Source organism: Pelophylax lessonae (genome assembly GCF_965119305.1).
Source record: "Pelophylax lessonae genome assembly, chromosome: 7".
Classification (NCBI taxonomy): domain Eukaryota; kingdom Metazoa; phylum Chordata; class Amphibia; order Anura; family Ranidae; genus Pelophylax; species Pelophylax lessonae.
This window is the reverse complement of record NC_138774.1, coordinates 5,178,492-5,203,077: the sequence shown is the minus strand read 5'-3', so window position 1 is coordinate 5,203,077 and position 24,586 is coordinate 5,178,492. Positions and strand designations below refer to the sequence as shown.

The window sequence follows — 24,586 nt, the reverse complement described above, 5'->3', positions numbered from 1 at the left end:
CCCCCATGTCTCTCTCTCCCTGTCTCTCTCTCCCCGTTCCTCTCTCCCCATCCCTCTCTCCCCCCTCGTCTCTCTCTCCCTGTCCCTCTCTCTCTCCCCGTCTCTCTCTCCCCGTCCCTCTCTCTCCCCGTCCCTCTCTCCCCCCATGTCTCTCTCTCCCTGTCTCTCTCTCCCCGTCCCTCTCTCTCCCCGTCCCTCTCTCCCCCCATGTCTCTCTCTCCCTGTCTCTCTCTCCCCGTTCCTCTCTCCCCATCCCTCTCTCCCCCCGTCTCTCTCTCCCTGTCCCTCTCTCTCTCCCCGTCCCTCTCTCCCCCCGTCTCTCTCTCCCCATCCCTCTCTCCCCCCGTCCCTCTCTCCCCATCCCTCTCTCCCCCCGTCTCTCTCTCCCCGTCCCTCCCCCCCCCGTCTCCCTCTCCCTCCCCGTTTCTCTCCCCCATGTCTCTCTCTCTGTCCCCTCGGTGTCTCCTCTCTCTCTCTCCTGTCTCTCTCTCCCTGTCCCTCTCTCTCTCCCCGTCCCCATCCCTCTCTCCCCCCATCTCTCTCTCCCTGTCCCTCTCTCTCTCCCCGTCCCTCTCTCCCCCCGTCTCTCTCCCCCCGTCTCTCTCCCCCGTCCCTCTCTCCCCATCCCTCTCTCTCCCTGTCCCTCTCTCCCCGTCCCTCTCTCTCTCCCCGTCCCTCTCCCCCCCCCCCGTCTCTCTCTCCCTCTCTCTCCCCCATGTCTCTCTCTCTGTCCCCTCGGTGTCTCCTGTCTCTCTCCTGTCTCTCTTTCTCTCCCCCCATGTCTCTCTCTCTCTGTCCCCTGGGTGTCCCCCCATTCCGGGGGCTCTCCAGTGTTTGGTGACATTCCTGCGTCCAGCCACAACTGTTGCGTGCGGTAAGGTCATGTGCTGAGAATAGTCCGTGTTCCGCGGCTCTCAGAAACTCACACCCGTCATTAAGCTGCAGCCCAAAATAGCAGCGGCCCCGTGTGCCGGCCCGCGCCCCCTCTGCATCTGTCCCTCTCGGCTCTCAGTCTCCTCGCTGGCTGGCAGGATGAAGGTCGGGATCGCCGCGCTGATCGCCGGATTGATCGGAGGAGTCGGGGTTCTCCTATTCCTCGTGGCGTTCGGAACAGACTATTGGCTGCTGGCGACTGAGAACTGCGGGGGCCGAGAGGGGCCGATCACCCTGAAAGAGGTAAAGGGATCGGGGCGCTGCGTACACACCGCACAACATGTCTGTCTGTGACACCATTGGGGGACATCTTCCCTCACTTCCTGTCTCTATGACACCAATACAAAAAATGGAGGGATTGCCACCAGGACAGGAAGTCGCAGACAGAAAATAAATACATTGTCACAAATTGTATCTCAGCTCAGATCAGCTTTAATCCCCTCCCCCCCCCCTTCAGTCTTACACAGGTGTAGCGGCTCCTCTCCTGGACGAAACTACATCCTCTGATTTCACCGCACACTGTGAGCTTCTCACCATGTGCATTAGAAGCTGCAGCCAGTCAGATAGAGCCCCGCCCCATTTCCTGGCTGGAGGACATCCAGTATCATCTAGCTCAGGGGTCTCCAAACTGTGGCCTGGGGGCCAGGATGTGGCCTTTGCTTGGTTTGATCCAGTCCTTGGGGCACTATTTCATCCACTGACACCAACAACGGGGCCCAATGACACCACTGATGGGGCACAGATCCTTCCAATGACACCAACAACGGGGCCCAATGACACCACTGATGGGGCACATTTCCTTCCAATGACACCAACAACGGGGCCCAATGACACCAATGATGGGGCGCAATTTCTCCCAAAGATATCAACGATGGGCAAGATTCATTGATGGGAGTACAGTTCCTCCCAATGACACCAACAACAGAGCCCAATGTCACCATTGATGGGACACAGTTCCTTCCAATGACACCAACAATGGGGCCCAATGACACCATTGATGAGGCACAGTTCCTTTCAATGACACCAAAAAACGGGGCCAAATGACACCATTGATGGGGCACCAATCGTCTCACTGACACCAACAGTGGTGCACCATTCCTCCCAATGACACCAACGGTAGGGCACAATTTCTTCCAATGACACCAACAAAGGGGCCCAATGACACCATTGATGGGGAGAGTTCCTTCCAATGACACCAACAACAGGGCCCAATGACACCATTGATGGGGCACAGTTCCTTCCAATGACACCAATAAAGGGGCCCAATGACACCATTGATAGAGGCACAGTTCCTCCTAATGACACCAACAACAGGGCCCAATGACACCATTGATGGGGCACATTTCCTTCCAATGACACCAACAACAGGGCCCAATGACACCATTGATGGGGCACCAATCGTCTCACTGAAACCAACAATGGTGCACCATTCCTCCTAATGACACCAATGGTGGAGCACAATTTCTTCCAATGACCCCAACTATGGGGCACAAGCTCTTCCAATGACACCAACGATAGGGCACAATTTCTTCCAATGACACCAACAAAGGGGCCCAATGACACCATTGATGGGGAGAGTTCCTTTCAATGACACCAACAACGGGGCCCAATGACACCATTAATGGGGCACCAATCGTCTCACTGAAACCAACAATGGTGCACCATTCCTCCCAATGACCCCAATGGTAGAGCACAATTTCTTCCAATGACCCCAACTATGGGGCACAAGTTCTTCCAATGACACCAACAACGGGGCCCAATGACACCATTGATGGGGCACAGTTCCTTCCAATGACACCAAGAACGGTGCCCAATGACACCATTGATGGGGCACCAATCGTCTCACTGAAACCAACAATGGTGCACCATTCCTCCCAATGACACCAATGGTGGAGCACGATTTCTTCCAATGACAGCAACGATAGGGCACAACTTCTTCTAATGACCCCAACAACGGGGCCCAATGACACCATTGATGGGGCACAGTTCCTCCCAATGACACCAACAACAAGGCCCAATGACACCATTGATGGGGCACCAATCGTCTCACTGAAACCAACAATGGTGCACCATTCCTCCCAATGACACCAACGATGGGCAAGATTCCACTCACTGACACCAAAGATGGGGCATTGTTTACTCCCACTATGGCCTCAATCCAGCCCCCCTAAAGTCTGAAGGACAGTAAACGGGCCCTTTGTTTACTAATTTTGGAGCCCCCTGATTTAGCCCTTTCTTCCCCCGCCTGACTGTCCCTGGCCCTGCCCCTTTCATTGACTGGTTTTCAGTTCTTTCAATCATGGAAGCTCGCCATCACATGTGGGAGTTACCTATGCAAATAACGCTCCCTCTGCCACACCCAACCCATCTAGGCATTTTGATATTTGCATAACTCCTCCCACAGATTGCATCAGGGCTGAGGGCTCCTGGGAGGAGTACTGAGGCCGGGGGCTGGGATGTATGTAGGAAGTTATGTACAGCTCCTCCCACCAGCCCTGATCTGCCTTCATTGCATAGAGAAGCACAGAGAACTGATAATGACTGATAATGTGGTATGTAATAAAAAAGGTAATAATTTTTTTTCAAAATATTATTATCGTGTTAATGATGGGGGAGGGGGGAAGCAGAATTTAAGCAGATTAAACTTCAGATTTAGGTTCTAACACAGGAGACGTACAATGAGTTTTTTTTTTTAATTTTGTTATTTTTGCAGCATTCACCGTAAATGAATTCTTTATGTATCTCACGCATTTTTTGCAAGCTTGTTCTGTTTTACAATTGCATTTAATGTTAAGATTTGTTGATTCACCACTAGAGGGAGCTCTGCGTTTCACTGCAATCACTCAGCCTCCTTGATTCCCTCAGTGAATGTGCGTTTCAGGATGTGAGCATTGGCTTTCCTTGTGTAGATATTCTTCATTGGTTTAGTACATAGAGCACTGCTGGGAGTAGGAGCAGCAAAGTGCAGTCAGTGCAAAGTCAATGCTCTCCTATTCACATTCAGATACTCCGGTGAAATTCCGACCAATCCCTGTATAATACAGTATGATGTCATCACACATTCTGCGTCATACAGGTGGGAGGTACTCCGGGGTAATCCCGACGAATCCCTCTATGATACAATATGATGTCATCAAGCTTTCTGTGTCATACAGGTGGGAGGTACTCCGGGGTAATTCCGACCAATCCCTGTATAATACAATATGATGTCATCAGACATTTCGCATCATACAGGTGGGAGGTACTCCGGAGTAATTTCGACCAATCCCTGTATAATACAATATGATGTCATCAGATATTCTGCGTCATACAGGTGGGAGGTACTCAGGAGTAATTCCAGCCAATCCCCACTCAGCAGTTTTCGGCGCCCCTCTGCTGCCCATGTGATGCGATTTAATGTGTGTTTTGGTGCTAAAAGGTTCCTCCGCTGAGATCTGTTTCTGTGATTGGTGGATGTCAGAGAAGCCGGCCACATACATGACAACTGCGTTATAACATACGTGTCACCCAACGCACCGTACAGCGCATCAAGAAAATATTCACAGAGCTTCACTTCTTCCACATTTTGTTATGTTACAGCCTTATTCCAACATGGATTAAATTCATTATTTTCCTCAAAATTCTACAAACATCCCCATAATGACAACGTGAAAGAAGTTTATTTGACATCTTTGCAAATTTATTAAAAATAAAAATCCCATGTACATAAGTATTCACACCCTTTGCTGAATACTTTGGTGAAGCTCCTTTGGCACCAATCCCAGCCTCCAGTATTTCTGAGTATGATGCTACAAGCTTGGCACTCCTATTTTTGGGCAGTTTCTCCCATTCTTCTTTGCAGGACCTCTCAGGCTCCATCAGGTTGGATGGGGGAGGGTCGGTGCTCAGCCATTTTCAGATCTCTCCAGAGATGTTCAATCGGGTTCAAGTCTGGGCTCTGGCTGGGCCACTCAAGGACATTCACAGAGTTGTCCCGTAGTCACTCCTTTGTTATCTTGGCTGTGTTCTTAGGGTCGTTATCCTGTTGGAAGATGAACCTTCGCCCCAGTCTGAGGTCCAGAGCGCTCTGGAGAAGGTTTTCATCAAGGATGTCTCTGTACATTGCTGCTTTCATCTTTCCCTCCATCCTGACTAGTCTCCCAGTTCCTGAAAAACATCCCCACAGCATGATGCTGCCACCACCATGCTTCACAGTAGGGATGGTATTGGCCAGGTGATGAGCGGTGCCTGGTTTCCTCCAGACATGACGCTTGCCATTCAGGCCAAAGAGTTCAATCTTTGTTTCATCAGAGCAGAGAATTTTGTTTCTCATGGTCTGAGAGTCCTTCAGGTGCAAACTCCAGGTGGGCTGTCATGTGACTTTTACTGAGGAGTGGCCTCCGTCTGGCCACACCCATACAGGCCTGATTGGTGGAGTGCTGCAGAGATGGTTGTTCTTCTGGAAGGTTCTCCTCCCTCCACAGAGAAATGCTGGAGCTCTGTCAGAGTGACCATCGGGTTCTTGGTCACCTCCCTGACTAAGGCCCTCCTCCCCGATCGCTCAGTTTGGCCGGGAAGTGTCCTGGTGGTTCCAAACTTCTTCCACTTTAATGGAGGCCACTGTGCTCATTGGGACCTTCAATGCTTCAGACATTTTTCTGTACCCTTCCCCCGAGGCACCTGAGCTCAATTTTGGGTGTCATGGCAAAGGGTGTGAATACTTATGCACATGGGATTTTTTTCATTTTTTATTACATTTGCAAAGATTTCAAACAATTTCTTTCACGTTGTCATTATGGGGGATTGAAGGAAGTGTTGTCACCCTGTCTGTGCTGGGGAGATTCACTCTCTGCGCCTGTCCTGGTCACTATTGTCCCTTGGATGGAAAGTGACGGGAAATGCAATATGTTACAGTTGTCACAAGAACAGAGGGGAAATCTTACAATGGGGACACTAGGGCTGGTGACAACTTTGAAGAGATTTCCTTTCACTTCCTGTTGTGTCTTTTGGACAAGAAGTGAAGGAAAATCTCTCCAACGCTCTATCTGACTTGCTGCAGCTTCTGATGCACATGGTGGGAAGCTCACAGTGTGCAGTGAAATCAGAGGAAGCCGTTTCAGTCCAGGAGAGGACTGTGCATCACTGGAGGGGGGGCGGAGGGAGGATTGAAGGTTCTCCTACAGATCTCCGCACTCTCATCATAGAAAATAAATGAGTGTCGGCTGTTCCGTTGTGTGGGGAGAAGGATGTTGGGAGGGATCGGAGATTTCCTTATATTACCATTGTTTCCTTTTCTTTGAAGAATGAAACCCAGACGGAGCTCGGCCCAGTGCCCCTCTACTTCCACCATGAGGGATTCTTCTGGAGATGTTGGTTCAACGGCGAGGACTTCCAGGAGACCATCTGGAACTTCTGGTTCAGTAAGGTTCAATTTTATTTCAGTTCCTTGATAATTTGTCACCCGATTCTCATTATACTTCATACAAAGTATCCGAGGCCGGATTCCTCCCGAATTATCCACCTGTCATGAGTAGAAATCAGTGTCAGACCTGTATTATACCAAGGTCCTGAACTGCCCCATCTGGTCGCCCATGTAGGGACCATGCCATAAGCTACAGTGTAGGGACCATGCCGTAAACTGAAGTGTAGGGACCATGTCATAAGCTGTAGTGTAGGGACTAAGTCATAAGCTGCAGTGTAAGCATCATGCCTTAAGATGGAGGGTAGGGACCATGCCTTAAGCAGGATAGTAGTGATCATGCTATAAACTGGAGTTTAGGGACCATGTCATAAACTGGAGTGTAGGGACAATACCATAATCTGCAGTGTAGGGACCATACCATAAACTGGAGTGTAGGGACCATGTCATAAACTGGAGTGTAGGGACCATGCCATAAGCTGCAATGTAGGGACCATACCATAAACTGGAGTGTAGGGACCATGTCTTAAGCTGGACTTTAGGGACCATGTCATAAACTGTAGTGTAGAAACCATACCATAAACTGGAGTGTAGGGACCATGCCGTAAACTGAAGTGTAGGGACTAAGTCATAAGCTGGAGTGTAAGCATCATGCCTTAAGATGGAGGGTAGGGACCATGTCTTAAGCAAGATAGTAGTGATTATGCTATAAACTAGAGTGTAGGGACCATGCCTTAAGTTGAAGTGTAGGGACCATGCCTTATGCTGGAGTGTAGGGACCATGCCATACACTGGAGTGTAGGGACCATGCCATAAACTGGAGTGTAAGGACCATGCCTTAAGATGGAGTGTAGGGACCATGCCATAAACTGGAGTGTAAGGACCATGCCTTAAGATGGAGTGTAAGGACCATGCCTTAAGATGGAGTGTAAGGACCATGCCTTAAGATGGAGTGTAAGGACCATGCCTTAAGATGGAGTGTAGGGACCATGCCTTAAGATGGAGTGTAGGGACCATGCCTTATGATGGAGTGTAGGGACCATGTCTTAAGCAGGATTGTAGTGATCATGCTATAAATTGGAGTGTAGGGACAATGCCTTAAACTCGAGTGCTGGGACCATGCCTTATGCTGGAGTGTAGGGACCATGCCATAAGCTGGAGTGTAGGGACCATGCCATAAGCTGGAGTGTAGGGACCATGCCATAAGCTGTAGTCAGCCTGAGCTCTGATTGCTATTTTTCTGCATTTGTTGGGTAGCCGGGAGCATTGATTACTTCTGTCTGCTCCTGGGAAATGCTCTTCAAGATACAATGTTATGGGTTATGAATCTCTATCTAACTTTGGCCAATCACTGGGAGGTTTGTTGTCAATGATTTGAGCTGGGGGAGGGGATAAACAGTCCAGAAGGTCTTCTAGAATAGTCCTTAGTCTTCCAGGCTTTGCTTTATGTAGTGTTGCATAGTCCTTTGCCTACTAGCTCTAGTGCCTGAGTTGGAGGCAGCTGGTGAAGAGGCCACTTTGTCCCCCCTGGGCCTGGTGTCTGGGGAGGTGGTAGATGAAGTAGAGGCCTTTTTGACCCCTAGTCCTGGTATCTGGGGAGGCCATAGATGAAGTAGAAGCCTCTTTGCCCCTTGGGCCTAGTGTCTGGGGAGGAGGTAGTGTCTGGGGAGGAGGTAGATGAAGTAGAAGCCTCTTTGCCCCTTGGGCCTAGTGTCTGGGGAGGAGGTAGATGATATAGAGGCCTCTTTGCCCCTTGGGCCTGGTGTCTGGGAAGGAGGTAGATGAAGTAGAGGCCTCTTTGCCCCTCAGGCCTAGTGTCTGGGAAGGAGGTAAATGAAGTAGAGGCCTCTTTGCCCCTCGGGCCTAGTGTCTGGGAAGGAGGTAGATGAAGTAGAGGCCTCTTTGCCCCTCGGGCCTAGTGTCTGGGAAGGAGGTAGATGAAGTAGAGGCCTCTTTGCCCCTCGGGCCTAGTGTCTGGGAAGGAGGTAGATGAAATAGAGGCCTCTTTGCCCCCGGGCCTAATATCTGGGAAGGAGGTAGATGAAGTAGAGGCCTCTTTGCCCCAGGGGCCTAGTGTCTGGGAAGGAGGTAGATGAAGTAGAGGCCTCTTTGCTGCCTGGGCCCAGTGTCTGGGAAGGAGGTAGATGAAGAAGAGGCCTCTTTGCCCCAGGGGCCTAGTGTCTGGGAAGGAGGTAGATGAAGTAGAGGCCTCTTTGCTGCCTGGGCCCAGTGTCTGGGAAGGAGGTAGATGAAGAAGAGGCCTCTTTGCCCCAGGGGCCTAGTGTCTGGGAAGGAGGTAGATGAAGTAGAGGCCTCTTTGCCCCCGGGCCTAATATCTGGGGAGGAGGTAGATGAAGTAGAGGCCTCTTTGCCCCAGGGGCCTAGTGTCTGGGAAGGAGGTAGATGAAGTAGAGGCCTCTTTGCTGCCTGGGCCCAGTGACTGGGAAGGAGGAAGATGAAGTAGAGGCCTCTTTGCCTCTTGGGCCTAATATCTGGGGAGGAGGTAGATGAAGTAGAGGCCTCTTTGCTGCCTGGGCCCAGTGTCTGGGAAGGAGGTAGATGAAGTAGAGGCCTCTTTGCCGCCTGGGCTTGGCCTCTTCTTGCCCTATTTACCCGAAACCACATCTCTAGAGATCCTAAACAGACTGCATTGAAGCTCTACCATCATTATATACTGCCAGGGGGCCTTCCGCTGCTTTTTTATAATTTCTTCAGCTATGTAACCTAGATGTGACAAACACAATGAAAACGATGAAAGCCATGTTTGTTACAAATACTGGGCTTCCTGTTTTCCTAAGGGAACTTCACTGTTCGTCCCACTCGGTGTTAGCATGGCAGTCTTTAAGAATTAAGTGGTTTACCCAGTTATTGGTTTTTATCTCAGCACTTTATTCAGTTATTGGTTTTATCTCAGCAGTTAACCCAGTTGTTGGTTTTATCTCAGCACCACCTCATTTATAAATGAATATCCTGCATTTCAGTGAAGGCCATAGATCTTCCGTACTTTATACACCCCAGGTAAATTCCCAGGAGTCCAATGGAATCATTTTGTCTCAGGTTTGTATCCAGACTCCGCCATTCTAGAGACACCTGACATTAGGATAGGAAATCTTTCTGGGTGTGGCCAGTAAGGGTCAGGTATGGGATCATTTATTTATCCATTTATTCAGCTTTATTATCTGTTTTCTTCCAGCCAGCCAGGGACACCCTAAACACTGCATAGAGGGCTACCTGTTCCCCATGCCCATCGCCCCGGGGCCCGTCCCACATCCCTCCTATGACCCCACCGCAGGTAAGTGGCCGCAAACCAAGATTGGCAATATAGATAAGATTGTGTCCTCTGCTGATTCTACAGTATATATAGTATGTGATCCCCCCTCCAATGATGGAGTTCAGGGGTTTCCATTGAAGAGTCCTGGCAATCCTTCATCATACAAAGACATTGTAGACAATTGTGCTCTTCCATCCTTGTGATAACAGTGGGGTGAAGACTGTTTCAGTTCCAGCATGACTGTGACCCCCCCCCATGTACAAAGGGTTGACCAGTTTAGGCCAGTTTGTACCAGATCCATAAAGATATGGGTTGACCAGTTTAGACTAGCTCCATAAAGACATGGTGTGGACAGTTTGGACCAGCTCCTTAAAGCCTTAGGGTGACCAGTTTGGACCAGCTCCATAAAGACATGGGGTGACCAGTTTGGACCAGCTCCATAAAGACATGGGGTGACCAGTTTGGACCAGCTCCATAAAGACGTTGTGTGACCAGTTTAGACCAGCTTCTCAAAGACATGGTGTTACCAGTTTAGACCAGCTCCATAAAGACATGGGGTGACCAGTTTGGACCAGCTCCATAAAGAGATGGGGTTACCAGTTTAGACCAGCTCCATAAAGAAATGGGGTGACCAGTTTGGACCAGCTCTTTAAAGACATGGTGTGACCAGTTTAGATCAGCTCCATAAAGACATATGTGGACCAGTTTTTGAACAAATTTCATAAAGACATGGTTTGACCAGTTTGGGCCAACTGTATTAAGTCATGGGTTGACCAGTTTGAAACAGATCCATCCTTGTCATAACAGTTGGGTGAAGGCCGTTTTCTGTTCCATCATGACTGTCCCCCCCCCCCCCTCCCTGTACAAAGCCAGCTCCATAAAGACATGGGTTGACCAGTTTGGACCAGCTCTTCAAAAAGACATGGTGTGATCAGCTTAGACCAGCTCCATAAAGACATGCGGTGACCAATTAAAACCAGCTCTACAAAGACATGCGGTGACCGGTTGATACCAGCTCTATAAAGACATGCGATGAACAGTTTAGACCTGTACCATAAAGACATGGGGTGACCGGTTGAAACCAGCTCCATAAAGACATGGGGTGACCAGTTTGTTTTTTCCATTGCATAACTCACACTATTCCCACCTTCCTTCCCTCTTCTAGAAGGGAGAGGATCGGAGCTGGAAATTCTCTGGGAACGCTATGTAGGGTTTCTGATAGGGGAGATATAGACCGGAAGACATCGTAGCCCTGAACATCCTGATCCTCACCTGAGTGTCGTATCAGAGATTAGAAGGAAAATTTTATTCATGATTAGGGGTATAGGAGAAGTCATGAGTCCTGAGAGCTCTTTTAAAATGGCACTAGGAATCAGCAGCTCTGTGCTGGCATGTGGCCTGGAGGAGCCACCAGCTGTATACATATATATTTATATATACATATAATTATAGGAGTGATCTTCGCCAAGGAGAGGCAGGGAAGGGCTGCTTGGCTTCACTTCAAAGGTCTGGACAGCACAGTAGCTCAGTGATTAGCCTTGCATCGATGACGTTCTTGGATAACATCTGCATGGAGTTTGCATGTTCTCCCTGGGCATCCATGGGTTTCCAAAGACTTGCAGGTAGATTAGTTAGCCCCCTGTCTATTATTGCCCCCTAGTATGTGTGTGTGGCCTGCAATGCCGACCCTGATATCACTCTGTTGGTAGATGCATCGTTGCTACTCGTTTCCAACATGGAGCCAGGAAGAATGAAGGTTTGCAGTTCTCTGAAGAGCAATGGGATGAATGGATATATGTTATATGTAGCACCCCACTGACACCCCAAAGGCAGGATAGCACCTCCAGAGGCCAGGTGCAGGCTAGCATTTCACCTGAGGGCCCATGGCTAAAACCAGGACCTTCAATGTCAGCACATTCCCAAATTTCAGTGCGTCCTCCGAAGGAGTCACCCGGACCTTCTGAGAGACCAGACTTCTTCCTGGCTCTCTCCAGTAAGGGGCCTCCCCTGGGTCTCCTCTCCTTGGCACAGCTTCCTCCAGTCTAGGCAGGACTGCTTCAGCACACGTTAGGTTCCACAACAGACTATTGGGTCTAACAGCAGAGCTCCACCCAGCAGCACCTCCCTAGGCCTCAGCCCAGGAAAAGAGAGTGAGCACATGGCCTGTCCCACATATTTATAACCTCCCCCAGCATGCACCAGTGGCCTAAACCTCCTACTGGATTGGCTGAAGGAAATATTAATATTCATAACTTAGTTTTGTTTGTAAAATCTCATACTATGACCAGTGATACCCGTGACATCTACTGGTGACAGTGAGAAATTACAAGCCAACTTAAAATTGGGGAAAATCCAGGTGAAAAACTATACAATCAGTCTGAGAAAACTGCAGCCCAGCCAAAGAATACATTGACATAGAAGACCCCGTTTAGGACAAGGGAGCTACACACACATATATATATATATATATACATGATCTCACAAAAGTGAGTACACCCCTCACATTTTTGTAAATATTTTATTCTATCTTTTCATGTGACAACACTGAAGAAATGAGACTTTGCTACAATGTAAAGTAGTGAGTGTACAGCTTGTATAACAGTGTAAATTTGCTGTCCCCTCAAAATATCTCAACACACAGCCATTAATGTCTAAACCACTGGCAACAAAAGTGAGTACACCCCTAAGTGACAATGTCCAAATTGGACCCAAAGTGTCAATATTTTGTGTGGCCACCATTATTTTTCAGCACTGCCTTAACCCTCTTGGGCATGGAGTTCACCAGAGCTTCACAGGTTGCCAGTGGATTATGAGTGACAATGTCCAAATTGGGCCCCAATTAGCCATTTTCCCTCCCGGTGTCATGTGACTCATTAGTATTACAAGGTCTCAGGTGTGAATGGGGAGCAGGTGTGTTAAATTTGGTGTTATCGCTCTCACTCTCTCATACTGGTCACTGGAAGTTCAACATGGCACCTCATGGAAAAGAACTCTCTGAGGATCTGAAAAAAAGAATTGTTGCTCTATATAAAGATGGCCTAGGCTATAAGAAGATTGCCAAGACCCTGAAACTGAGCTGCAGCACAGTGGCCAAGACCATACAGCGGTTTAACAGGACAGGTTCCACTCAGGACAGGCCTCTCCATGGTCGATCAAAGAAGTTAAATGCATTTGCTCAGCATCATATCCAGAGGTTGTCTTTGGGAAATAGACATATGAGTGCTGCCAGCATTGCTGCAGAGGATGAAGGGGAGGGGGGTCAGCCTGTCAGTGCTCAGACCATACGCCGCACACTGTATCAAATTGGTCTGCATGGCTGTCATCCCAGAAGGAAGCCTCTTCTAAAGATGATGGACAAGAAAGCCCACAAACAGTTTGCTGAAGACAAGCAGACTAAGGACATGGATTACTGGAACCATCTCCTGTGCTCTGATGAGACCAAGATAAACTTATTTGGTGTCAGATGGTGTCAGGCGTGTGTGGGGGAACCAGGTGAGGAGTACAAAGACAAGTGTGTCTTCCTACAGTCAGGCATGGTGGTGGGAGTGTCATGGTCTGGGGCTGCATGAGTGCTGCCGGCACTGGGGAGCTACAATTCATTGAGGGAACCATGAATGCCAACATGTACTGTGACATACTGAAGCAGAGCATGATCCCCTCCCTTCAGAGACTGGGGGGCAGGGCAGTATTCCAACATAACGACCCCAAACACCTCCAAGATGACCACTGCCTTGCTAAAGAAGCTGAGGGTAAAGGTGATGGACTGGCCAAGCGTCTCCAGACCTAAACCCTATTGAGCATCTGTGGGGGATCCTCAAACAGAAGGTGGAGGAGGGGAAGGTCTCTAACATCCACCAGCTCTGTGATGTCATCATGGAGGAGTGGAAGAGGACTCCAGTGACAACCTGTGAAGCTCTGGTGAACTCCATGCCCAAGAGGGTTAAGGCAGTGCTGGAAAATAATGGTGGCCACACAAAATATTGACACTTTGGGCCCAATTTGCACATTGTCACTTAGGGGTGTACTTACTTTTGTTGCCAGCGGTTTAGACATTAATGGCTGTGTGTTGAGTTATTTTGAGGGGACAGTAAATTTACACTGTTATACAAGCTGTACACTCACTACTTTACATTGTAGCAAAGTGTCATTTCTTCAGTGTTGTCACATGAAAAGATAGAATAAAATATTTACAGAAATGTGAGGGGTGTACTTACTTTTGTGAGATACTGTGTAGAGGTAACCGGGGGGGGGGGGGGGGGGGAGTTACTCTTCGAATGCAAAAAACACACAAAAATCTGAGGGGTGTACTTACTTTTGTGAGATACTGTATATATGATACATTGGGGGCGTGTTCACACATCGCATTGCGGCTAAATAAACTTAACAAAACGTCACTTTGTAACATTTTTAATAAAGTTTATATATAAAGTTACTGATGTGAACCCTAAAAAAGTTCCCTCCATGGATTTCCTCCAATGGCGTCCGCTGACCTGAATGACGCGCGTTTCCTGCGTCCAAATCTCACGGGAAGGAAAGCGCCGTCATTGGAATTTTACCTGTAAAAAAAAAAAAAAGTTGAATTTGTGTCTTCGCGTCCCGACCGGATTTATCTGACTGTTATGCTAAGAATTGTATTTTATTTTTGCTGTGTGCGTCACAATGTAGCGTCAGATGGGGGAGGGGGGGGGGCTGATTTCTGATTGGCTGTCAATTCTTCCATATGAAATAACACAATGAAATCTTCTCCTTCTGATTGGCAGTGTACCGAGGCTTCTGGACGGCGTTCATCATCCTCGCCGTGGCTGCCAGCGTGGTGGGCGGGCTCCTGCTGGTGTGCGCTGTGCCCTTCACTGCCGCCCACCTCTATAAAGTAGGAGGAGGATTCCTCATCACTTCTGGTAAGAGGACAGCTGTGCGGGGGAGGGGCTGCGAGCAAAACGCTGAATTCTGAGAACGTCTCCGGTCATTGCTCAGATTTAGGAGTGAAATGTATCTATTGGGGGAAATCCCAAAATGTTACAGTTGTCACCGGAACAGGAAAGGAGGGGAAATCTTCCTGTGGGGACACCTGTTCCTGGAAAATATTCCCCTCACTTCCTGTTGTGTGAAATCTTCACAAACAATGAAACAAAATAAAAAGTTTGAGATTTAGATACAAATGAATAATAAATACAATGAATTGTCTCCATCTCCCACTGACTCCACCCAGAACTGCTGGAGGGAACGCCCACCTGCAGGATTCTGATATGTCCATCACTCCAAGGGGAGGAGCTCTGTGCTGAGTCTCTACATCCGCCCACCTGCTTTGGGCATTTCTATGGGATTTTTATTATAATAGATCCAGGGGCGATTTTCCTGAGCCATCAGAGTCCTCCTTACATCAGAGTGCCCAACAGAGTCCCCCCTTATATCAGGGCCCCCATCAGAGTCCCCCCTTACATCAGGGTCCCCATCAAAGTCCCCCCTTACATCAGGGTCCCCATCAGAGTTCCCCCTAACATCAGGGTCCCCATCTGAGTCTCCCCTTACATCAGGGTCCCCATCAGAGTCCCCCCTTACATCAGGGTCCCCACCCTAGTCTCCCCCTACATCCAGGTCCCCATCACAGTACCCCCTTACATCAGGGTCCCCACCCTAGTCTCCCCCTACATCCAGGTCCCAATCAGAGTCCCCCCTTACATCAGGGTCCCCATCATAGTCCCCCCTTACATCATGGTCCCCATCTGAGTCTCCCCTTATATCAGGGTGCCAATCAGAGTTCCCCCTTACTTTAGGGTCCCCATCAGAGTCCCCCCCTTATATTAGGGTTCACATCAGAGTTCCCCCTTACATTAGGGTCCCCATCAGAGTTCCCCCTTACAGCAGAGTGCCCATCAGAGTCCCCCATTACATTAGGGTCCCCATCAGAGTTCCCCTTACAGCAGAGTCCCCCTTATATCAGTGTCTGCATCAGAGTCCCCCCCTTACATTAGAGTCCCCATCAGAGTCCCCTCTTACATCAGGGTCCCCATCTGATTCTCCCCTTAAACCAGGGTCCCCATCAGAGCCCCCCCTTACATCAGGGTCCCCATTAGAGTAACCCCTTACAGAGTCCCCCCTTACATCAGGGTCCCCATCTTAGTCTCCCCTTATCAGGGTCCCCCTCAGAGTTCCCCCCCCCTTACATCAGGGTCCCCATCAAAGTCCCCCCTTACATCAGGGTCCCCATCAGAGTACCCCTTTACAGATTCCCCCTTACATCAGGGTCCCCTTCAGAGTCCCCCCTTACATCTGGGTCCCCATCAGAGTTCCCCTTTACATCTGGGTTCACATCAGAGTCCCCCCTTACATCAGGGTCCCAATCTTAATCTCCCCCTACATCAGGGTCCCCATCAGAGTCCCCCCTCACATCAGGGTCGCCATCAGGGTCTCCCCTTATATCAGAGTCCCCATCAGAGTCCCCCCTTACATCAGGGTCCCAATCTTAATCTCCCCCTACATCAGGGTCCCCATCAGAGTCTCCCCCAACATCAGGGTCCCCATCAGAGTCCCCCCTTACATCAGGGTCCCCATCAGAGTCCCCCCTTACATCAGGGTCCCCATCAGAGTCCCCTCCTTATATCAGGGTTGCCAAACAAGCTGCTGCATACCCCAAAAAAATACCACTGTAGTAATTCTGTTATGTGTTTTTACTTTGTTGCCAATCAAGCCATGATGAAGGGGGCGCTCCGACCCCCAATATGCGTTGGCTACTTTTTGAATTGTACCCCAAAACCTTTAATGAAATAAAGTTGTATCTGGACCTCTCAGCAGTGGTGCGGCGCTTCCATTTGAGCGCTTTCCACTTTCCTCAACTCCCCTTACATCATATTCCCCATCAGAGTCCTCCGTACTTTAGAGTCCTCCCTTTCATTAGAATTGCCATCAGAGTCCACATAGGGCCCCATTTACACCTCAGCGTAGCGGGAACACGCGTTTCCGTTCTCTTTTTTCTGCGATTTTTCATGCATTACCAGGCGTCCTGCCGGGGGCAGCCCATCGCCCTACGCATGACAAAGTAGCTGCAGATTCCTTTTGGGCAGTTTTTCAGTGAGTGGTTTAATGTGTTTATAGCGAGCAAAAAACGTGCAGCAAAATGTGCGTCTGATCCCCGCACTATGGGGGGTCATTAACAATTATTATCACCACGAGAGCGACCCGCGATTCCAGGAAAACGCACATTTTTCGTCACGAGTTTAGGAAACGTGCTGCGCTAATTGCAGCCTAAGAGTCTCTCTTTATATCAGAGTCCCCCTAATTGTAATAAAAATACATTTTGTTATATTGTAATGAATCTAATAATGGGAAAAGGGGGGGGGAAGAAATAATGGGAGGGGAGGGGAAGGAAAGAAGGGAGGGAAGGGGGGAGGAGGGGATAGGAACTGGGGAGGAAATAGGAAAACGTAAAGGGTAGGTGGGACTTTATATGAGACTCCTGCCTAGAGTCTCCATCCCTGTGTATACATGAATGTATAGAGCACATGGTGCTCAAAAATAATTTGGGACTTTGTATGAGATAAGGCCAGTGGGCACATGATGTTATTTTATGATATTCAATATACCTAGGCTGGTAAGCACAAAAAAGGTTATAGAATCAATTAACATCGTGTGTTTTAATATTGTATAAATGGCAGTTGACAATGTTGTAGATACAATACAATGGGGGTAAAAGAGGGGTTTGCATAATAAAATTGATACAAAGTTGTAACACAAATAATTGAACATGGAAGAAAATGTTGCAAAACATTCGAGTATATCTGGTAAGGCTTGTAGATGAATTGTTTGCCTCTTAAGCTCGACGCGTTTCGTGAACTATTGTTCACTTCCTCAGGAGCGGGCATGGTCATAGCATCTAAAAAAATATATGCAAATGTAATATAATATCAAAAACAAAAGAATGTTTTGCATTATTAGCGTAAGGAAAAAGAACTTACACTTATAATATCGAATGTCAGTCAGGTAATGGGGTCGCCCGGAATAAAGTCCCAAATGGGAACTGAGAGAGCAGTCTCCACAAACACAGTCAAAGCGCAAGATCCATAGTATGGTGAAGAAATCAAGAAGAGGTATTGAAGGGCTCGATTTGGGATTGTCATGACACTGTACGAAAAATATATATACATATATGTATAAATCAAGCCATTGATCCACATATAGGGTTAATAAGTATGAAATAATAAAGGAAAAAGGGAGCCCAAACCATATGGAAAAAGTGAAACCAGTCGTATCAGAAAATGAGGTGAAAGTGTATAGCTAGGAGATAGCCATAACAAATGGAGAAAAAGGGAAACATGCATAGAAAGTGTGAAAAGATACCCATGGAAGACACCCATAGAACACCAAAGAAAATCTTCAAAAAGTGAAAAATAAAGTAAATAAAGTGAAGTAACTGACACCAGTAGTAAAAAGCAATTCCAACAGGTGAAAAAGCCTGAATTGTGAAAAAGACAGTGATAAAGAAAGGTGTGTGAGCAGGTGAATGAAATGGGTGAAAGCACCTACGCTGAGACTGGGCGGGAGACGGCCCTCAGCGTCACAATGCGGTTCAGTAAGGTCACACGTTGTTGGCGTCCCCGCACGTGACTCCACCACCGTTCATTTGAGGGAGACCGTTTCGGGCAACCTGTGTTTGCCTGATGGACTCCCTCCTTACTGAACCGCATTGTGACGCTGAGGGCCGTCTCCCGCCCAGTCTCAGCGTAGGTGCTTTCACCCATTTCATTCACCTGCTCACACACCTTTCTTTATCACTGTCTTTTTCACAATTCAGGCTTTTTCACCTGTGGGAATTGCTTTTTACTACTGGTGTCAGTTACTTCACTTTATTTACTTTATTTTTCACTTTTTGAAGATTTTCTTTGGTGTTCTATGGGTGTCTTCCATGGGTATCTTTTCACACTTTCTATGCATGTTTCCCTTTTTCTCCATTTGTTATGGCTATCTCCTAGCTATACACTTTCACCTCATTTTCTGATACTACGACTGGTTTCACTTTTTCCATATGGTTTGGGCTCCCTTTTTCCTTTATTATTTCATACTTATTAACCCTATATGTGGATCAATGGCTTGATTTATACATATATGTATATATATTTTTCGTACAGTGTCATGACAATCCCAAATCGAGCCCTTCAATACCTCTTCTTGATTTCTTCACCATACTATGGATCTTGCGCTTTGACTGTGTTTGTGGAGACTGCTCTCTCAGTTCCCATTTGGGACTTTATTCCGGGCGACCCCATTACCTGACTGACATTCGATATTATAAGTGTAAGTTCTTTTTCCTTACGCTAATAATGCAAAACATTCTTTTGTTTTTGATATTATATTACATTTGCATATATTTTTTTAGATGCTATGACCATGCCCGCTCCTGAGGAAGTGAACAATAGTTCACGAAACGCGTCGAGCTTAAGAGGCAAACAATTCATCTACAAGCCTTACCAGATATACTCGAATGTTTTGCAACATTTTCTTCCATGTTCAATTATTTGTGTTACAACTTTGTATCAATTTTATTATGCAAACCCCTCTTTTACCCCCATTGTATTGTATCTACAACATTGTCAACTGCCATTTATACAATATTAAAACACACGATGTTAATTGATTCTATAACCTTTTTTGTGCTTACCAGCCTAGGTATATTGAATATCATAAAATAACATCATGTGCCCACTGGCCTTATCTCATACAAAGTCCCAAATTATTTTTGAGCACCATGTGCTCTATACATTATATTGTAATGAATAAAGAAATGTATCCTTCTGGACCTTAACCACTTCAGCCCCGGAAGGTTTTACCCCCTTAACCGCTTGCCGACCACCCACAGTATATTTACTGCAGCAGTCAGCCCCTCCTGGGCAAAGTGACGTAGTACTACATCGCTAGTCCAGGAGCCTGCAGGGGGCGAGCGCGAGCCACCGGAGGTGCGCTCCCACCCCCACTCGTTCACGGGCATCCCCACGCGAGTGACTGGCGGCTCCGATGTCCGCTGGTCACTCGCGATCTCCTGCTGGAGAGGGAGAAAGGCAGGCGGCTGATGTAAACAAAGCCGTCTGTCATTCTCCCTGATGTAACTGCAGAGATCATACAATCCTGCTATGTAGGATCGTATGTCTCTGTGGTTACTTCACAAGCCACGCCCCCTGACAGTTAGAATCACGCCCCTAGGGACACACTTAACCCCTTGATCACCAATAAAGTTAACCCCCTTCCCTGCCAGTGCCATTTTTACAGTAACAGTGCATATGTATAGCACTGATTACTGTAGTAATGTCACTGGTACCCCCAAAAGTGTCAAAAATGTCAGTTAGGGGTCCGATCTGTCCGCCGCAATGTCGCAGTCCCACAAAAAAATATCGCAGATCACCGCCATTACTAGTTAAAAAAAAACAACAAAAATGACAAAAAATTTTCCCTTAGTAAACGCAATAACTTTTGGGCAAACCAATCAAAATACGCTTATTGCGATTTTTTTACCAAACATAGGTAGCAGAAAACAAATTGGCCTAAAATGTAAAAAAATTTTGATTTTTTTACATTTTTTTGGGGGGGGAATTTCATATAAAACATGTGAAAAATATTGTTATTTTTTCAAAATTGTCGCTCTTTTTTTGTTTATAGCACAAAAAGTAAAAATCGCACAGGTGATCAAATACCACCAAAAGAAAGCTCTGTTTGTGGGAAAAAAAGGACGTCAATTTCATTTGGGTACAGCGTCACACGATCGTGCAATTGTCCGTTAAATTCACGCAGTGCCGAATCGCAAAAGAGGCCCTGGTCTTTGAGCAGGAAAATCCTCCGGGGCTTAAGTGGTTAAATTAAATGACCAGGCTATTTTTTGCGATTCTGCACTGCGTTACTTTAACTGAAAATTGCGCGGTCGTGCGACGCTATACCCAAATAAAACTGGTGTCCTTTTTTTTCCCCCCACAAATGGAGCTTTCATTTGGTGGTATTTGATCACCTGTGCGATTTTTATTTTTTTGCGCTGTAAACAAAAAAAGAGCGACAATTTTGTGGGGGAAAAAAATGGAAAATTACAAGAATACTCAGTATCATATGTAAGTACACCCCTCACATTTCTGTAAATATTTTATTCTATCTTTTCATGTGACAACACTGAAGAAATGAGACTTTGCTACAATGTAAAGTAGTGAGTGTACAGCTTGTATAACAGTGTAAATTTACTGTCCCCTCAAAATAACTCAACACACAGCCATTAATGTCTAAACCACTGGCAACAAAAGTCAGTACACCCCTAAGTGACAATGTCCAAATTGGGCCCAATTAGCCATTTTCCCTCCCCGGTGTCATGTGACTCGTTAGTGTTACAAGGTCTCGGGTGTGAATGGGGAGCAGGTGTGTTAAATTTGGTGTTATCGCTCTCACTCTCTCATACTGGTCACTGGAAGTTCAACATGGCACCTCATGGCAAAGAACTCTCTGAGGATCTGAAAAAAAGAATTGTTGCTCTACATAAAGATGGCCTAGGCTATAAGAAGATTCCAAGACTTTGAAACTGAGCTGCAGCACGGTGGCCAAGACCATACAGCGATTTAACAGGACAGGTTCCACTCAGAACAGGACTCGCCATGGTCGACCAAAGAAGTTGAGTGCCGTGCTCAGCGTCATATCCAGAGGTTATCTTTGGGAAATAGACGTATGAGTGCTGCCAGCATTGCTGCAGAGGTTGAAGGGGTGGGGGAGGGGTCAGCCTGTCAGTGCTCAGACCATACGCCGCACACTGCATCAAATTGGTCTGCATGGCTGTCATCCCAGAAGGAAGCCTCTTCTAAAGATGATGGACAAGAAAGCCGGCAAACAGTTTGCTGTAGACAAGCAGACTAAGGACATGGATTACTGGAACCAGTAGTGAGTGTACAGCTTGTATAACAGTGTAAATTTACTGTCTCCTCAAAATAACTCAACACAGCCATGAATGTCTAAACCGCTGGCAGCAAAAGTGAGTACACCCCTAAGTGACAATGTCCAAATTGGGCCCAAAGTGTCAATATTTTGTGTGGCCGCCATTATTTCCCAGCACTGCCTTAACCCTCTTGGACATGGAGTTCACCAGAGCTTCACAGGTTGTCACTGGAGTCCTCTTCCCCTCCTCCATGATGACATCACAGAGCTGGTGGATGTTAGAGACCTTCCCCTCCTCCACCTTCTGTTTGAGGATCCTCACAGATGCTCAATAGGGTTTAGGTCTGGAGACGCTTGGCCAGTCCATCACCTTTACCCTCAGCTTCTTTAGCAAGGCAGTGGTCGTCTTGGAGGTGTTTGGGGTCGATATGCTGGAATACTGCCCTGCGGCCCAGTCTCCGAAGGGAGGGGATCATGCTCTGCTTCAGTATGTCACAGTACATGTTGGCATTCATGGTTCCCTCAATGATCTGTAGCTCCCCAGTGCCGGCAGCACTCATGCAGCCCCAGACCATGGCACTCCCATCACCATGCTTGACTGTAGGAAGACACACTTGTCTTTGTACTCCTCACCTGGTTGCCCCCACACACGCCTGACACCATCTGACACCAAATAAGTTTATCTTGGTCTCATCAGAGCACAGGAGATGGTTCCAGTAATCCATGTCCTTAGTCTGCTTGTCTTCAGCAAACTGTTTGCGGGCTTTCTTGTGCATCATCTTTAGAAGAGGCTTCCTTCTGGGATGACAGCCATGCAGACCAATTTGATGCAGTGTGCGGCGTATGGTCTGAGCACTGACAGGCTGACCCCCCACCCCTTCAACCTCTGCAGCAATGCTGGCAGCACTCATACGTCTATTTCCCAAAGACAACCTCTGGATATGACACTGAGCACGGCACTCAACTTCTTTGGTGGACCATGGTGAGGCCTGTTCTGAGTGGAACCTGTCCTGTTAAACCGCTGTATGGTCTTGGCCACCGTGCTGCAGCTCAGTTTCAAAGTCTTGGCAATCTTCTTATAGCCTAGGCCATCTTTATGTAGAGCAACAATTCTTTTTTTCAGATCCTCAGAGAGTTCTTTGCCATGAGGCGCCATGTTGAACTTCCAGTGACCAGTATGAGAGAGTGAGAGCGATAACACCAAATTTAACACACCTGCTCCCCATTCACACCTGAGACCTTGTAACACTAACGAGTCACATGACACCGGGGAGGGAAAATGGCTAATTGGGCCCAATTTGGAGATTGTCACTTAGGGGTGTACTCACTTTTGTTGCCAGCGGTTTAGACATTAATGGCTGTGTGTTGAGTTATTTTGAGGGGACAGTAAATTTACACTGTTATACAAGCTGTACACTCACTACTTTACATTGTAGCAAAGTCTCATTTCTTCAGTGTTGTCACATGAAAAGATAGAATAAAATATTTACAGAAATGAGAGGGGTGTACTTACTTTTGTGAGATACTGTACAGAGATAACCGGGGGTGGGGGGGGGTTCTCAGCAGAAGTGGAGTTATTCTTTAAATGTAAAAATCGCACTCTGGTAACATTGCAGACAATATGGCGGTGGGAGATGTGACCCTCTAACTGATACCTGTGTGTTGTGGTTGCAGGCGTCCTGCTGGCGTTCCTGATCGCCCTCTTCGCTCTGTGGAAGGAGTTCGCTGCTGATCTGGAGAGGTACATCCTGCTGGAACGCGTTGAGCGCTGCGCGCCGAACTCTCACGTCCACGTCTATTACGGATGGTCGTTCATGTTCGCCGCCGCCGGGACCCCGCTGGTTCTGTTCTCCGGCCTCCTCTTCTTGTGCATCAGCCGGAGCATTCACGTGGAAGAGAAATAGGCGGCGCGGCGGCGCCGAAGATTGCGGATTTTTTGCAGATGGCGGGCGCAAAGCCACAGAGAAGAAGAGAACATTGTTATGTCTGTATTCATAAGTCACCAGCTGTGCCGAGCTGATTAAGAGTCAGATAGAGGCGGCGTACAGCCGGGCCTGGCGGGGGGGCGCGGCCTATCCCAGGGAATTAAATATGGCGTACGCGCCCAGGAGCCGCCATCGCACGCCGCTGTATTGTGTCTGTGGGGGGAGGAGGTATTGTGTGATTTATTTCTATGATTCTGTATTCCAATAAAATCTCACAAAATAAATCTGGTGCCGCGTCTTCGGGGTGAGAGACTCAGCAGAGGGCGCTATAATGTACGGGTAGAGTGCCAGCTCCTGGGGTTTAGATCACAATTCCTTCTTATGTACCAGCATGCATTGCTCTGCCCCTCCGCAGGAGTATAGGAACTACTGTGCAGAGTCAGAATACAGAATAGGAACAGATACCGAGAATTACACCCGGTATATAGGACAATAGAAGTAGTACTGTGCAGAGTCCATACATACAGAATAAGAACAGATACTGAGAATTACACCCGGCATACAGGACAGGAGAAGTGGTACTGTGCAGAGTCCATTCATACAGAATAAGAACAGATACTGAGAATTACACCTGGCATACAGGACAAGAGAAGTGGTACTGTGCAGAGTCCATACATACAGAATAAGGACAGATACCGAGAATTACACCGATATACAGGACAAGAGAAGTAGTACTGTGCAGAGTTCATACGTACAGAATAAGAACAGATACTGAGACTTACACCCGGCATACAGGACAGGAGAAGTGGTACTGTGCAGAGTCCATACATACAGAATAAGAACAGATACCGAGAATTACACCCGGCATACAGGACAAGAGAAGTAGTACTGTGCAGAGTCCATACATACAGAATAGGAACAGATACTGAGAATTACACCCGGCATACAGGACAAGAGAAGTAGTACTGTGCAGAGTCCATACATACAGAATAAGAACAGATACCGAGAATTACACCCAGCATACAGGACAGGAGAAGTAGTACTGTGCAGAGTCCATACATACAGAATAGGAACAGATACTGAGAATTACACCCAGCATACAGGACAAGAGAAGTAGTACTGTGCAGAGTCCATACATACAGAATAGGAACAGATACTGAGAATTACACC

General features: G+C 47.6%; 1 protein-coding gene across 1 annotated transcript; it reads left to right on the top strand.

The window, feature by feature from the left end:
- Positions 1-934: 934 nt before the first annotated feature.
- Positions 935-23,700, top strand: LOC309559714 (transmembrane protein 182-like). The gene is made up of 5 exons (XM_082263129.1): positions 935-1,176; positions 6,215-6,332; positions 9,525-9,623; positions 14,363-14,500; positions 23,166-23,700. The coding sequence occupies exons 1-5, from the start codon at positions 1,033-1,035 to the stop codon at positions 23,393-23,395; spliced, it is 729 nt and encodes a 242-aa protein (XP_082119255.1). The 5' UTR covers positions 935-1,032; the 3' UTR covers positions 23,396-23,700.
- The last annotated feature ends 886 nt before the right edge of the window (positions 23,701-24,586 follow it).